The 15,201-nt window shown below is 46.6% G+C and overlaps 1 protein-coding gene across 2 annotated transcripts in view; it reads left to right on the top strand.

Annotated features, from left to right (window-relative positions):
- The window catches only part of CIT (citron rho-interacting serine/threonine kinase), a 1,039,445-nt gene that overhangs the window by 377,972 nt on the left and 646,272 nt on the right, over positions 1-15,201 (top strand). For both annotated transcript variants that reach the window (XM_069215034.1, XM_069215033.1), the window contains exon 16: positions 9,752-9,805. In XM_069215034.1, coding sequence (XP_069071135.1) covers positions 9,752-9,805 — 54 coding nt within the window. The remainder of the gene's footprint in view (positions 1-9,751; positions 9,806-15,201) is intronic.

Genomic DNA, 15,201 nt, shown 5'->3' with positions numbered 1-15,201 from the left:
TGCTTCTCAAGCAGACTGAAGACTTGCCGCCCACAGAGGATGCACAGCTGGGGAAATGTTGCAGTTGCTGGAAGGAGCCTTGGAACAATGTTGCAAGCAGAGTCTTCGTCGTGGATGCAGATTGCCTGTTCCTGGAGGGTCAAGTTGCAGTTCCAGTGGCCAGAAGTCGAAGTAAATGATACAGAGGAATCCTGCTGGAATCTTTCTCATCTAATCTGAGGAGCCACCGAAGAGGGAAGACCTAAAGTATCCCTGGAAGGGGGATTGGTCACCTACCCAAGTGACCACCTATCAGGAGGGAGCTCTGACTTCACCTGCATGACTTGGTGACTCAAATGCTCCCAGAGGCCTCTGCCCGCCTTCGATTCAAGATGGCAGAATCAGGGGACCCTCTGAAGGAGCTCTGGGCACCACCCCTTTGGTGGTGAAGGACGCTGGAGTGGTCACTCCCTTTCCATTGTCCAGTTTCACGTCAGAGCAGGAGCTGGAGGTCCCTGAACACTGGTTTATGCAAGGAGGGCACCAATTGTGCCCTTGAAAGCATACCAGTGTCTTGGGGAGGCTACCCCTCCCAAGCCATGTAGCACCTATTTCCAAAAGGAGAGGGTGTTGCCTCCCTCCCCCGAAGGAAATCCTTTGTTCTGCCTTCCTGGGCTTGAGCTGATCAAGCAGCAGGAGGGCAGAAACCTGTCTGAGGGGTGACAGCATGTTGGGCTGCCCATAAAACCCCAGAAAGCTGTTAGGAGCAATGCTGGGGGTCCTCTAAGGAGCATCCAGAGTGTATGGAATCATAGGATTCCAACATGTTTGATACCAAACATTCCCAGGTTTGAAGTTACCATTACGTCCGGTACACGCTTAAAATGGTGTCCTTGCACTCACGAAGTCCATGAAAATGGAGCTGGAGTTTGTGGGGGCACCTCTGCTCATGCAGGGGTGCCCTCACACGCAGGTACCTGCACCCTGCCCTCTGTGCTGGAAGGGCCTATAATAGGGGTGACTTAAAGTGACCTGTAGTGAAAAGGGTGCATGCTGTGTCACGAAGGCTGCAATGGCATGCCTGCAGATACACTTTGCATAGGCTCCCCTTGGGTGGTAGAATACATGCTGCATACCATGGGGGACCCTTGGTGTCCCAATGCCCTGGGTATCTGGGTACCATATACTAGGGACTTATAAGGGGGGGGGCACCAGTATGCCAAATGTGGGGTGTTTGGGTCCAAGAAACTAAGTTTAATGGGAGAGAGCATAGTCACTCGGGTCCTGGCTAGCAGGATCCCAGTGAACAGTCAAAACATAATGACAACAGGAAAAAAGTGGGGGTAACCATGCCAGAAAGAGGGTACTTTCCTACACATCCCCCATCCCCCAAACGAATGACAATAAGGCTAACCTTGCCCAGATGAGTCTTCATTGTCTAAGTGGAAATATCTGGAGAGTCCATCTGCATTGGAGTGATTACTCCCAGGTCTGTGTACCACTGTATAGTCCATTCTCTGTAGGGATATGGACCAACACAAAGGTTTGGGATTTTCTTCTGTCATATGTTTTAACCATAGAAGGGGCTTTTGGTCTGTTTGAACAAGGAAGTGAATGCCAAACTAGCATGGCCTCAGCATCTTCAAAGCCCAAACCACAGCAAAGGCCTCCCTTTCTATGCTTTTCCCTATGGGTCAACCTTCTGCTTATAAAAGCTAAAGGTTGGTTCTGGCCTTCTGTATTAAGTTGTGACAAAACTGCCCCAACCCCTACCTCAGATGCATCTGTCTGAACTATGAACTGCTTGGAGTAGTAAGGGCTTCTTAAAATAGGTGCAGAGCACATGACCTGTTTAAGATCTTCAAAAGCTTTTTGGCAGCTAGCTGTCCACAAAATGTTTTAGGCATCCTTTTAGAAGTGAGGTCATTAAGAGGGGCTACAAATGACCCATGGTTCTTAATGAACCTCCTTTAGTACCCAGTGAGGCCTGAGAAGGCTCTCACTTGGGTCTGGGTAGTAGTGGGGAGTCCAACCAAAATGGTTGGGCTCTTCCCCTGTGGTGGCTGAATCTGGCCTCCACCTACTAGGTGGCCCAGATATACAACCTTCCCCTGCCCTATTTGGTACTTTGGTACTTGATAGTGAAGCCTGCCTTCTGCAGAGCCTCCAAAACATTCCACTGGTGGACCAAGTGATCCTCCCAGGTAAAACTAAAGACAGCTATATCATCAAGATAATCTGCACTATAGGTTTCCAATCCTTGGAGGACTGTATTTACCAGCTGCTGAAATGTGGCAGATGCATTTTGCAGCCCAAAGGGCATCACTGTACATTGATAGTGCCCTCAAATGGTTGAAAATACTGTTGTAGGTTTAGCATCATTTGATAATTGAATCTGCCAAAAGCCAGCAGTTAAATCAAAAGTGCTTAGATACTTGGCAGATGCCAGTGTATCTATCAGCTCTTCTGCCGTAGGGATAGGATGAGTATCTGTTTTTGTAACCGTGTTGATCCCTCTATAATCAACACAAAACCTCATTTCTCTTCTTCCATTTTGGGAGTGAGGTTTTGGGACTAGAACCACAGGACTAGCCCAAGGGCTGTCTGAGTTCTCAATGACTCCCAGGTCTAGTATCTTCTGAACTTCAAATTTGATGCAGTCTCTGACATGGTCAGGTTGCCTGTAAATTTTACTTTTATTGGCAAACTGCCCCGTGTCGATGGTGTGTTCACACCAAGTGGTTTGACCAGATGTCAATGAGAACTGTTCTGAGAACTGTCCCGGGAGATTCCTGCAGTCTTCTCTTTGTGACTCCGAGAGGCAGTCAGCAAGGACTACCCCATCAACTGAGCCATCGGCTGCAGTGTGAGAGAAGAGGTTAGGGAGAGGGTCACTCTCTTCTTCCTGCCCCGGATCAGTGGCCATGAGCAGGGTCATATCAGCCCTGTCATAAGGGTTTCAGGCAATTAACATGAAGCACCCCGAGGGATATAATCTCATATATTTGCTGTGTACATTGCAACTGAGAAGTACTTTGCTATATTTTGCTTTCATTGCTGCGACTACTTTTGAACGTGTGCTTCCAATCTACTAATTTCGTCTCTCAAGACCCTTGCGGGGTAGAAATAATAACAATAAATTTCTTCTTTAAACTCAGAAGTGCATTCCAGAGAGGTTCTGTAAGCTCGGGTATGAGATAAGAGCAGGAAAGCAGAACAACCACTCTACTTTTCCTGGAGTGCCCTGGGAGCCACAGGCTCCAGGATCCACACGCTCTGTCCTGGCTGACAGTCAGTACATCCTTCTGGTCATGCCATTGCTTTTGCAGCTCCTGGCTGGGTTTTTAGTAGCCTTCTTCATATACTCAGCCATCCTTGATCAGACGACAAGTACATAGTCCACTATGTCTTGCTTGGGAGGCTTGAGAGGTTGCTCCCAGCCTTCTCCTACAAGAGCAAGAGGACCCCTAACAGGGTGCCAAAAGAGAAGTCCAAATGGGCTGTAGCCCACATCCTTCTGAGGGACCTTTCTGTAGGCAAAGAGGAGGCATGCCAATAGGACACATCCCATCCCCTCCTGAATTTTTCAGAGAGTCCCAGGATCATGCTTTTGAGAGTTTTATTGAACCACTCTGCCAAACCATTGATTTGGGGAAGGTAAGGGGTGGTGAACTTGTAAGTCACACCACATTGTTTCCACGTGGCTTTCAGGTATGCAGACATGAATTTTGAACCTCTGTCTGACACCACCTCCTTAAGAAAACCCACTCTTGAAAAGATTCCAAGAAGGGCTTTGGCCACTGCAGAAGCTGTAGTTGTCCTAAGAGGAATAGCTTCTGGGTACCTGGTGGTATGGTCTACCACCAGAATTAATCTGTTTCCAGAGGCTGTGAGAGGGTCTAGGGGCCAACAATATCCACTCCAACCCTTTCAAAGGATACCCCAACCACTGGAAGTGGAATTAAGGGGGCCTTTGGGGTACCCACCTGTCTTGCCACTGGCTTGACAGGTGAGACAGGAGTGACAAAACTCCTTTGTGTCTTCTGACATATGGGGCCAGTGAAAGTGAGGTACACGTCTGTCCTACATTTTGCTTTACTCCAGGTGACCTGCCATAGGAATGTCATGTGCTAGAGTTAACAAAAATTCTCTGTACTGCAGGGAGACTACCTACCTCCTGGTGGTACCAGGTGTGGGGTTCCTTGGCTCTGAGTACAAGAGATTGTCTTCCCAATACACCATGTGGGTGCCACTGACATCCTCTGCCTCTAGAGTGCCAGCTTGCTGCCTCAAGTCCTCTGGTGTGGGACATGTCTTTTGTGCCCTACTGAACTCCTCCCTGGCAGGCCCCCCTGCTCCCAAGCTGTGTCAGCTTGTAGCTCCTCTGGTGTAGCTTCTGCCAAGGGAGTGGAGTCTTCCCCCTCTGGGGTTGAATTCTCACTGGAGGCTGGAGTAGGGGGGGCACCTTTTTGCCCTCCCTACGTTTGGGTCTGGGATTGTCTTGGGCCATTATTCCAGACTCCAAGTTTCCCAGATCTTTTTGCTTCTTGGCCTGTGCTGTAGTCAAGGCAAAAATATGCCCTGGAATGCCCAGCATTGCTGCAAGGGCCTCTAACTCCACTTCAGCCCAAGCTGAAGTGTCCAACTTGTTCCCTAATAGACACTCTACAGGTAGGTCTGTTCACACCACAACTTTTTTTAATACCAGTAAGCCCCCCTCTCCCCCAGCTGAAATCAACAACTGCCATGGGGTGGCACACAATGTTGTTATGAGCGTCAGTCACTTGCTACTGGTGACCAAGTATGTGTTGCTCAGGAGACACCAGTTTTTAAGTCACCATGGTGATACTGGCACCTGTTTCCCTGTAGGTCTCAGCCCAACACCATTTATCAGAGGAGGTTGCCTGTACGTACCCATGTTAAGGGGACAGGCAGCAAGGGTGGTAAAGTTAATGCCCCCATCAGAGACTAACACTGCTTTAGTGGTCTTGCTAACCAACCCAGACCCCACTATAGTCCCTAAAGTGAGCCCAGCTACACTCTTAGACTGACTACTGTTAGCAGTCCTACCACCACTGCTATTGCTAGCGGCACTAGAAGTAGAAGTGGGGTTGGTAATGGTGGTTGGATTGGCGCCTTTCTTAGGGCAGGAGCAGTCTCCTCGCCTTGTTTTTACAGAAATAGCACCAAGACATCTTGAAGCTGGAGGAAGAGAATTTACCCCCAACCACAGAGGAATTTTGTGGGCCTGATGAAGACTCTTTGGATTTTTCTTTCTCCCCACTCTTCTCCTGGTGCTTATCTGTATCTTTCTTTTTGTGGTCACCCCTTGTGTGAGCTTTTCTGCTAACCCTGGTGCAGACCCATTTGTCACATCTGACCTCTCCCCAAGAATTGGGAAAGAAGACGGAGTCCACCAGGTATTGATGCAACAAATCAGACACAGTTATTCAAAATATGCTCTCAAGATTAGGTTGTATAAGCCCTGATAAAAACTGACTTTGCTCCCATACAACCAGCCTTCCAGAGCTTTCACAGAACAGTCCACAAAACCTACCCAGTCTTGGGAGGACTCTTTCCTGGTCCCCCTGAGCTTTATCCTGTTTTGTTCAGTGATTAGACCAAACCCATCTAGAAGAGCTGTTTTGAGCACTGAGTAATTGTCTGCATCCTCTTCCCTGACAATAAAGAATCTGTCTCTCCCCTTGTCAGAGAAGGAGAGCCACAAATTAGCAGCCTTTGTGTGATCATCTGTACCTTACAGGCCTTCTCCAAAGCAGTGAATCACTTGTAGATGTCATCCCTCACCTAGTAGGAGGGAGGTTTCTGGAGTCAAGAGTCCTCCCTGACCCTAGGCTCTCTGAAACTAAAACAGCTGCCACTATGGGGTGCTAACTACAAACCCTGCCTCCCTCCCTCTCTCTCCACTGCCAAGGTCTCATTATCTAGGGCTAGCTGCTGCTGTTGTAGCCTCAGCTTGGCCTCCTCCAGTTTCAGTTGCCTGAACTCCCTGTCTAGGGAATCCTCACCTGAAGTTGAGCAGTGTCCCCCCTCAGAGACTGAGGTGACATGAGTGAGCAGATGAGGATCTATCCCTATTTTTAGTTATCTTCTCTACCAACCCTCTGGGCACAAAAGGGGATCTACTTGTATGGCTTCCCCTCCCACTACCAATAGTGCTCCCAGCTGGGCTGGGGAGTTTACTAGGGACTCTCTGATCCTTTATGGGACCCTGCTGACCCTCCTCAGTGTCTAGATCCTGTCTTTCTTACACTGGGGGGTAAGATTCTACATTCTCCCCTCCCACTCCTGACTGCCAGCATTGTCCTGGTCAGCCTTGACCAGGAGGCCTAGGATCTTCACTCTTCATATTAGCTGCATCACGTTAATAAGCATTTCAAAGCCAATAGGTGTCAATGTGTTTCAGCCATGTTATACACCAGCGTGACTGCTTTTCAGTGTGACTAAAAGTTTGTGGCGTAGAGGGGGGTGGCGTTGAGTGTTGTAGAGTTTAATAGTGAAGTACAGTATTTTTGGGGGGGTGGCGGTGTGTTATGTATTGGAGTGGCATAATGCAGAGTTGCGTAATGTGCCTGTAGGAAAGTGCCCCTTTTGGCATGGTTACCCCCCCACTTTTTGCCTGATGTCTGATGCGAACTTGACTGAGCACACAGCTAAGTCCTTTGTAAAAGGTACCAGTGGTACCAAGGGCCATTTGGCCAGGGAAGGGTCCCTTAGGGCTGCAGCATATACTATGCCTCCCTAAGGGACCCCTCATGAAACACATTCACACTGCCATTGCAGCTTGTGTGTGCTGGTGGGGAGGAGAAGGTAAAGTCATCATGGCATCCCTCTGTGGTGCTATGCCCACACACCACTGCCTGTGGCATAGGTAAGTCACCCCCCTAGCCGGCCTTACAGCCCTAAGGCAGTTGCACTATACCACAGGTGAGGGCATAGCTGCGTGAGCACTATGCCGTTAGTGTCTAAGCCCATTCTGAGATATTATCAGTGCAGTGTGGCCTTATAGAGTACATGGACTTGTGAGATTGTCATAACGAATTCCACAGCTCCATGATGGCTGCACTGAAGACTGGTAAGTTTGGTAGCCATATGGAAATCAGTCATGACCCCATTCCCCATGGGAACAATCCAACCCGAACTTCAAGGCCAGGTCCTCCCTGGACCGGAAATGAGCATCCTGGGACCGGTTTTAGGGTATCACCCTTCATCAACCGAAGAAAAGTCCAGTTGGGAGTTTACAACTGCTAATAGCTCTAACTCTGAGAAATGCGAAACCCGTTGCATTGCAAATTCTTGTTGTATTCGTCGCCCTAAGAGGGAAGGGTGTGCCCAGACGTGGGTCCCTTGCTCCCCGTGCCACTGGAGTCAAGCTAGCCTGGCTAATGAAGGGTGATACACTGAAGCTGGTCCTAGGATGCTTGTTTCCAGTCCAGTGAGGACCTGGCTTGGCAGTTCGGCCTGGACTGTTCCATGTGGAGCAGGGTCAAGGCTGATTTGCATATGGCTGGGTCCAAACTGGAATGGCATGGTTAGCAAAAAACAAATGGATTTAGGACCAGATCTCTGTACTGGGGGTGAAAGTTTGTCATTGTTCACCATTCCGTCCATCACTTGTTCGTTTTGCACAAGGTCTGAAAAGGCACTTTTCTAGAAACCTCCGCACTCTGTTAAATCCTATTGAAGAAATTGAAACAGATGATATGTTTTTTTAGTCCACTCAAAGTAATGAAAATGAAAGAAATTCATATCTAGGTTTTCAGAAGTTAAACTGAGCAGAACTCAAGGAGACTTCCATCACACGACATGAAGTAGAAAATATGTGGTAGGGTAGCCTCTGAATTGAGTTGTTACGGAGGTGCAGCAGCATGGTTGGCTAAAGTTTGAGTCTTTTCAAATGATGTTAATAGGATACCAACGATGTGGTTTAGTCTTTGCAGGCAATATTTAACACCATACTACTTTCTAGTTTTACTGTGGCCTCCCCCCCCCCAAACAGAGACTGATTCAGGCATGTGAATTTATCAAAGATGCCAATACTGGAGAAATGCAGTTTCAGGTAAATACCTTTTTTCCTTCTAACCAGTACTATCACTGGGCCCAGATCATAACGGATGCATGGGTCATATTGGTTGTTCAGAACGGCTATGCTCAACAGCTTCCTCAGCTACTTCAATCTCTGCCCGAGTTAGCATCCCATAAACCTCTGCAAGAGGTTGAGATAATAATTTCTGAAGGCTCAGTAAAGCACGCTCCACTTTCTGAACGGGTAAAGGCAGCTACTCCCACTGTTGCTTTATAAGGATAAAGATGAAGGGCTCTGTCCCATCCTAGACCTTTGCTATCTGAATGGGTTCCTCCAGATCCTGAAGTTCAATATGCAGCCATCCAGAATGATTGCAAGCTATGCTCTGTGGACCTGAGGACACCTATTTCCATGTATCTGTTCTATAAGAATACGTGGTGTATCCACATTTCTTTACTGGAAATCGGCACAATAGGGCAGGACTGTAAATTTTCGTTTTAATGTGGTCCCACAGGTCTTTACCAATTTTTTGTTCTTTTTGGCAGCCTTTCTGTGGCTGCAGATCTACTGGATGACTGCCCATCTGGTGAATGTATTATGCTGAGGCAAAGCCTTGTCCTCCTCTGATGACCATATTCAATCTCAGGTTCTTTTTGAACTACCACAAACTACCTCTCCTTGGTGCTTTATAAAAGGCTTCACCTGCCAAAAGGTGGGTTCACCATGATGCCACGAAGACCCTGTGGTCTGATGCTCAGCTTTTCATGATGTTTGGCGTCTGTGACTATAGCTCAGGGCCTTGGTTGCACAAAAATACTATTGGCTGATGGATTTACATTGTTTTCTACCTTTGTAAAGCTCCTTGTGGATCTGAACCTCCATCGATGGATAGAGTACACTGCACCATAGCTAATATGGCTTCAGTGGTCTGTTCGTGTCATAGACCTATTCTGGACACTGTACTTGTTCCACATGCATTCTGCCCAAATGAATCTATTGAGGCTTCCTTCTAGAGAAATACTCTGTTTGACAAAGTTCTTCATCACATGCCTTCCTGAGCTGCCCCATGTTGCTTTTCTCCCAGTTTTCTCCTCAGTGCTTTAAACATTGTCCAAAAGTTAAGACTAATAAAGATCCAGGATGTAGGATCAGTATAAAGGCACTTTAAAGGTGAGTTAATTACTCGCAGTCCGTTGACTCTGCTCCATCATTAACACCCTCCTGCCAACCCCTCATCTACCAGGTGACAATCAGGTCGATCCGTTTATTTATGAAGAGTACGAGGCCAGTCGTCCGTGCAGGATGGGGTGCTGCTACATAGAATGTACACAAGTGTGATTGGAAACCAGCACTCAAAGCTCAGGTAGTTCAGCTTTTGAAGCAGTAAGTGGTTCAGCTAGTATGAAGGAGCAAAAACCAAGTTAATCTCCTTAGCCCTCTACACCTATTACATGCAGATGGTAAAAAATGCATTTTAATATAACCGTTGTATATTCTTTGTCTTTGATTAGAGTCTCTTCTTGTTTTCCTACATGGAACCTGATTTGTGTACTCATTGCCATATGGATGCCAAACATTAAAAGTTACAGGCATTATCTAAAAAAAAATGCTAATTCCCTTTCATATCAAAGTACCGTTCTAGTAACTCAGGAACTTCCCACTGTGGAAGGTACTGGACCTGTGGCAGTGGCAACCTGTCCTGAGCCTATTGCCTTTTCATTTCAGATCAATGCTGAGCAGCAGAACAAAATCCAAGAGCTGCAGGAAAAGCTCACAAAGGTAAAGTAGATTATTTGTTGCACATAGACTGCTTATTTGCTTACAAAGATGGGATGAGAAACATCTAGTTGTAAGATGTGGATATCCCAAAAAGAACTGTGATTGGATATGGATGCAGAATGGCTAGTGGTGTTTTAAGGTGAACCCTTGTGGCTATGAATTTGGCTTATAGGCACAGGAGTGGATGAGATAGAATCAGGACAGAGGTAGATCAAGAGAGTGGAGCTTTGAGAGATCTAAGGGAACGACTAGTGTTTGAGTGGGAGAGAAATGACCGAATGATGGGTAACTGCAGTGGGTGATGGCTGCAGATCTGGGAGCTGGATTAAATCAGATGTTGGGTGGGGTGATGACAGAATACGTCCCAACCTGCAAATAGTTATGAGCTGATCAAGGAGATGTGGCACATTGTCGAAGTCATCAACTGTGGGTCCTGGGGAGACTGATTCTAATAAGAACCATTCCATTTTAACAAGTTGTGTGCTGTTAAAAAATGATCAACTCCATGTGCTTTACTGGGAGCACTTATTAATTTTCGCAAGAGACCGGGGGAACCACTCTGCTGCTGATCGGAAAGGGCAGGAGCCCTTTAAATTTAACTCGCGCTCCCGCCGTCGCGGGAAGCGCTTTCGCAAGAGACCGGGGGAACCACTCTGCTGCTGATCGGAAAGGGCAGGAGCCCTTTAAATTTAACTCGCGCTCCCGCCGTCGCGGGAAGCGCTTTCGCAAGAGACCGGGGGAACCACTCTGCTGCTGATCGGAAAGGGCAGGAGCCCTTTAAATTTAACTCGCGCTCCCGCCGTCGCGGGAAGCGCTTTCGCAAGAGACCGGGGGAACCACTCTGCTGCTGATCGGAAAGGGCAGGAGCCCTTTAAATTTAACTCGCGCTCCCGCCTCGCGGGACGCGCGCGGGCCAAGGGCGGGCCCGTCCTTGCCTGTCCTTGCCCGGAAGAGGCTGGGCTGGGCCCCCCCCTTTCACTTGCTCTCTGAGGACCCCAGCTCAGAAAAGAAAAGCGAAATACTTACTGGAACGGAGAACCATCGTCCTTCCTGACCCGGCCAGCAGTGTCTTTTTGGGAACTTCGGGACTCTCCTCCAGCCTCTGTTGGGATATCAAGAGCAGGAACATCTCAGGTGCTACTATACACGGGACAACTAAAGCGCGCCAGGGGGGAGCGCTAGCACCCAGCCGGCCAACGAGCAGCACACGCCGCCGCAGAGAGCCGCAGCTTGTGCCTCTACTGCCAGGCTCCAGGCTCCGGCTCCGGCACAAGCGGCTCCTGAGATCCCGGGGGAAGCGGACACGAGGTGAGACCACGGGAAGAGGCGAGGTCAGAGCTGCAGACTGTGGAAGGGGAGACGGGAGCCGGACTCGAGTCCCGCGCAGTGTCGGAACCCTGTGACCCTGACACACCACTGACACACTACTGACCCTATCCAGTGTTGTCTGAACACTGGCGGGCGTTTTACGGGAAGATTGTGTAAACAATATAGTTTTGGGAGGAGCCTTACATTTGTAGGGTGATCTGGAAAGAGTACGTGCAAACTCAGATAATCAACGACTCCGCTGTGCCCATCATGTCCAAACTGAGGTCCTCTAAGATGGCTACAAATAATGACTCAAGGACCCTGGATAACTATCTTTTTAAAGTAGTTAGTAAAATTAACGAAGATAGGAGATCATCATTAAGTAGAGTTAGTCCAGAAACATCTCCCATAAGGCAGTGCTTACCCTCTATATCACCCTCTATATCACTGTCTCAGAGTGTCTCAACTATTTCCAACAATGAGAACGATTTAAATATTGATGTTTCTGTGGTAGAGCAGGTTTGTTGCTCCGAACCTATTCAAGTACAGGATTGGACATTACCAACAAGGTCTCCTCTTATTCAATCTCCCATTAGGAGAGCGGTACGTGCTTGTAGGAAGGGGCCTGTCAAGAAAGCAGGGGGTCGGCAGCCAAAAAAAGCTGGCCCAACAGCTACCAATAGGGGAAATGTCCCTGAGCCCACAAATATCATTGAGGGGGCCAGTCTGCACTCAAGTCAAATTGATCTTTTGGTCACAATCCTTGAATCTAAACTGGAAGTACTGATCAGTCCCCTGGTGGCCAAGGTAGAATTAGTGCTTCTTAGGGTTACCAGACTGGAAGGCCTTGTTGAATCTTGTTTGACTCGGTCCACTATTCCACTGAATACCCACTTAGACTCAATAGGCTCTATGGATAACCGCCCAGTGGGCTCAGTTACACACTCTATAGTCAGTAATAGGGTGGAAGGCTTGGGGGCTATTGTTCAGGCCCCACCAACTGTAAGTGTACCGACCGCCTTATCCTTGTCTATGTTGCCAGTAGGGGCGGCTAGTGTACAAAACACATTTAGTCAACCACGATCAATACAAAGGAGTACTCAGGACACTATAAGAGGGTCAGTCATTGATAGAAGAAGTATAACTAGGCGACATAATTCTATTAATCTCCCGCCAGAATGTGTACCATATACTGTGGTTCTAACAAATGTCCCAGAGGTTGACTTGTGCCTGAATGGTTCTGGGGTAGAAACGTATCCTGCTCTTAAAAACAAGACGCTTGCTTGGCTGAATAAGAACTGTGGATTTCCCTGTGCCCTTGCAAATGACATTTTATTTACCCGCAGAGTTAGCTGGATTGGCAATGGCCCTAAAAATAGTGGTGGAGACTGCATTATTATAAATTTTAAACACCCGCAACACGCGGCAACAGTGCTTCTGAGAGCTGCAATTTTGCCAACTCTAGAAAATGCGGTTCATGCTAGACCTCTTGGCTTCTTTTATAATCATGGGACCAATACTCAATGTCGCTCGTCGTATGTGCAAGGGCAATGTTCAAATGAGAACGGAAGAGGTATGGATGCCTGTACCCCGAATGTATTGGTGAATATGTCCCGGTCTCAAATTAGGGGGGACCCAAGTCGTCATCAGCTGTCTTACAGGCAGACCGTTAACACTTTACCTCTTCACAATCGGTATGCTGCCTTATCTTCTATGGAGGAAAATGATTGACTGCCAAATGCCTTGGGAAATTCTTCCCAGTCTTCAGCATCGTCCATCAAGATTGCTACATGGAACATTGCTGGTTTAAAGAGCAAGTCTGGGATAGCCGAATGGGAAAGGACTTTAAAATCTTTTGACGTCATTGCTTTACAAGAGACTTGGGATCAAACGAATAGCTTTTCCTTAGATGGCTTTTGTCATTTTTGCATTCCAGCTACAAACAGTGTGGCAGGAAGACCTAAGGGGGGACTATTAAGCCTTTTCAAACTGGATATGAAAGGTACCTTAACCCAATGCCCCTAGGGGGCTCAGTGAATTGTCTAATTGTTGAGCTTTCCACTCAGGATAAGGGTAAGGTCCTTTTTATACATTTTTATAATTCGCATGCTAATGATTGCACCAGTCAAAATCTGGATGACTTGGATAAATTTTTGTCAGTCTATAGTATAAATGTTAATACTTTTGAGTTAATATTACTAGGGGACTTTAACATACATCCATGTACCCTACCATGTATTAGGAGGGATGAGGAAGGCCCTCCCTTTTCCTCAACTGCTCATCCAGAACATACTAGGCAGGGGGATTATCTTGAGCTTTTCCTTGCTAAATGGAATTTATATGAGTCTGGCTGTGGAGACGGGAATAGCAGGTCCCCTACGTTTAAGGGCAAAGAAAATGGTACTATTATAGATTATATTTATTTGTCTTCTTTTTTGTTAAATAGTGTTTTAAATTATTGTACTGAGGTGTCAGTTTTTAGTGATCATAATCCTGTTGTACTTGTTTTTAAGAACACTGAACTGATTTCTCTCAAACTAGTCACAGAGAGAGGGGGCTTGAACCTTAAAGTCAAAGACCAGAATCGAAGGTTGAAGTGGACAAAAATAGTCCCTGAAACCTTTTTTCAGGAGGTCTTATCCAAAGTGGAGGATGAAATCTCTATATGTCTAGCGGAAAATCCAGACCCTAACGAGGTTACAGTAGCATTTGATCAGATTTGCTTAGAAATTAATCGTAGTCTCCAGGCTAAATCTAGCCAGAAGGCGCTAGAGGGCAATAGATGGTTTGATAAGGAATGCTCGAAAGCACATGGTGTATTACTTAAGGCACTAAAATCTATTCCTAAAGATGGATCAAAAATAGTAAATGCTAGGAAAGTGTATAAAAAAACTATTCTAGAGAGGAAAAGGACTCTGAAAGATAACGCCTTGGCTCAACTCTTGGATCCAGTAACCCTAAAAAACAGTGGTATATTCTGGAAAATAATAAATCAGCCCTTTTTTTCTGATGAAACAAATACTCCTTTAGAGGCAAACATCCCAGATGAGGGCTGGATAAAACACTTTAGTCAGATATATTCTAATATTGGTCCTCCTGGTGGAATTTTAGCAGATGAAGTTGGGGAAACCTCCCCTGACAAGGATGCAGTTATTTTTGCAGTTGCAGATGTTGAAAGGGCTATAGACCTAACCACAAAAAACAAAGCCCCGGGCCCAGATGGGGTACCTGGGGACGTTTTTAAAAGTTTTCCAAAATTTTGGTCTAAGGGATTATGCAAGGTTTTTAATAATCTTGCATTTGATAAAATTCCGTCTTCCTGGAAGAAATCTATAATTATACCAGTGTTTAAAAAGGGTAATAGGCAAGACCCATCTTGTTACAGGCCGATTTCATTGATTGATTCCTCAGTGAAAATTTTAGGTCGAGTTATCTTAAATAAATTGAACGATTGGTTAACAGAGAAAGGGGTCCTAGCAGATGTGCAGTATGGTTTTAGACCTAAAAGGAGTACTATAGATCAAGGCTTGAATTTGTATTTATTAATAGAGAAATACACGAAGGCAAAGGAGGGTTCCATGTATCTGGGGTTCATGGACCTCTCGTCAGCCTTTGATCTTGTAAATCGATCGAAATTATGGAAAATCTTACTTGACATGGGACTGGACAAGGCTCTTGTTAACCTCTTAGTAGATTTACACACTGACCTAACAGCTTCTGTTAGAGTTACTACTGCGGGGCGATGCACCAGCCATTTTAACTCAGAAAGGGGAGTCAGGCAGGGGTGCATTCTGGCTCCCCTTCTTTTTACTATTTATATAAATGCCTTGGAATCTACACTAGAAGATGCTACCCAGGACACCCCACGGATAGGAGAACTCGGTATTCCGGTTCTCCTATACGCGGACGATGCTGTCCTGCTTCCTCGTACTGGTGTTGGTCTTCAACGATTATTGGACGCCTTTGAGATTTTTATGACTTCCTTGGATTTAAAGATCAACGTTAAAAAGTCCCAGATTATGATTATGGGTAAGGGTAATAAAAATAAACTCCCCAAAACTTTTACTTGTGGGAGGCAAGAATTGTGT

This window comes from Pleurodeles waltl, chromosome 11, assembly GCF_031143425.1.
Source record: "Pleurodeles waltl isolate 20211129_DDA chromosome 11, aPleWal1.hap1.20221129, whole genome shotgun sequence".
Taxonomy (NCBI): domain Eukaryota; kingdom Metazoa; phylum Chordata; class Amphibia; order Caudata; family Salamandridae; genus Pleurodeles; species Pleurodeles waltl.
Note: the sequence above shows the minus strand (reverse complement) of the source record. Positions and strands in the feature narration are given on the sequence as shown.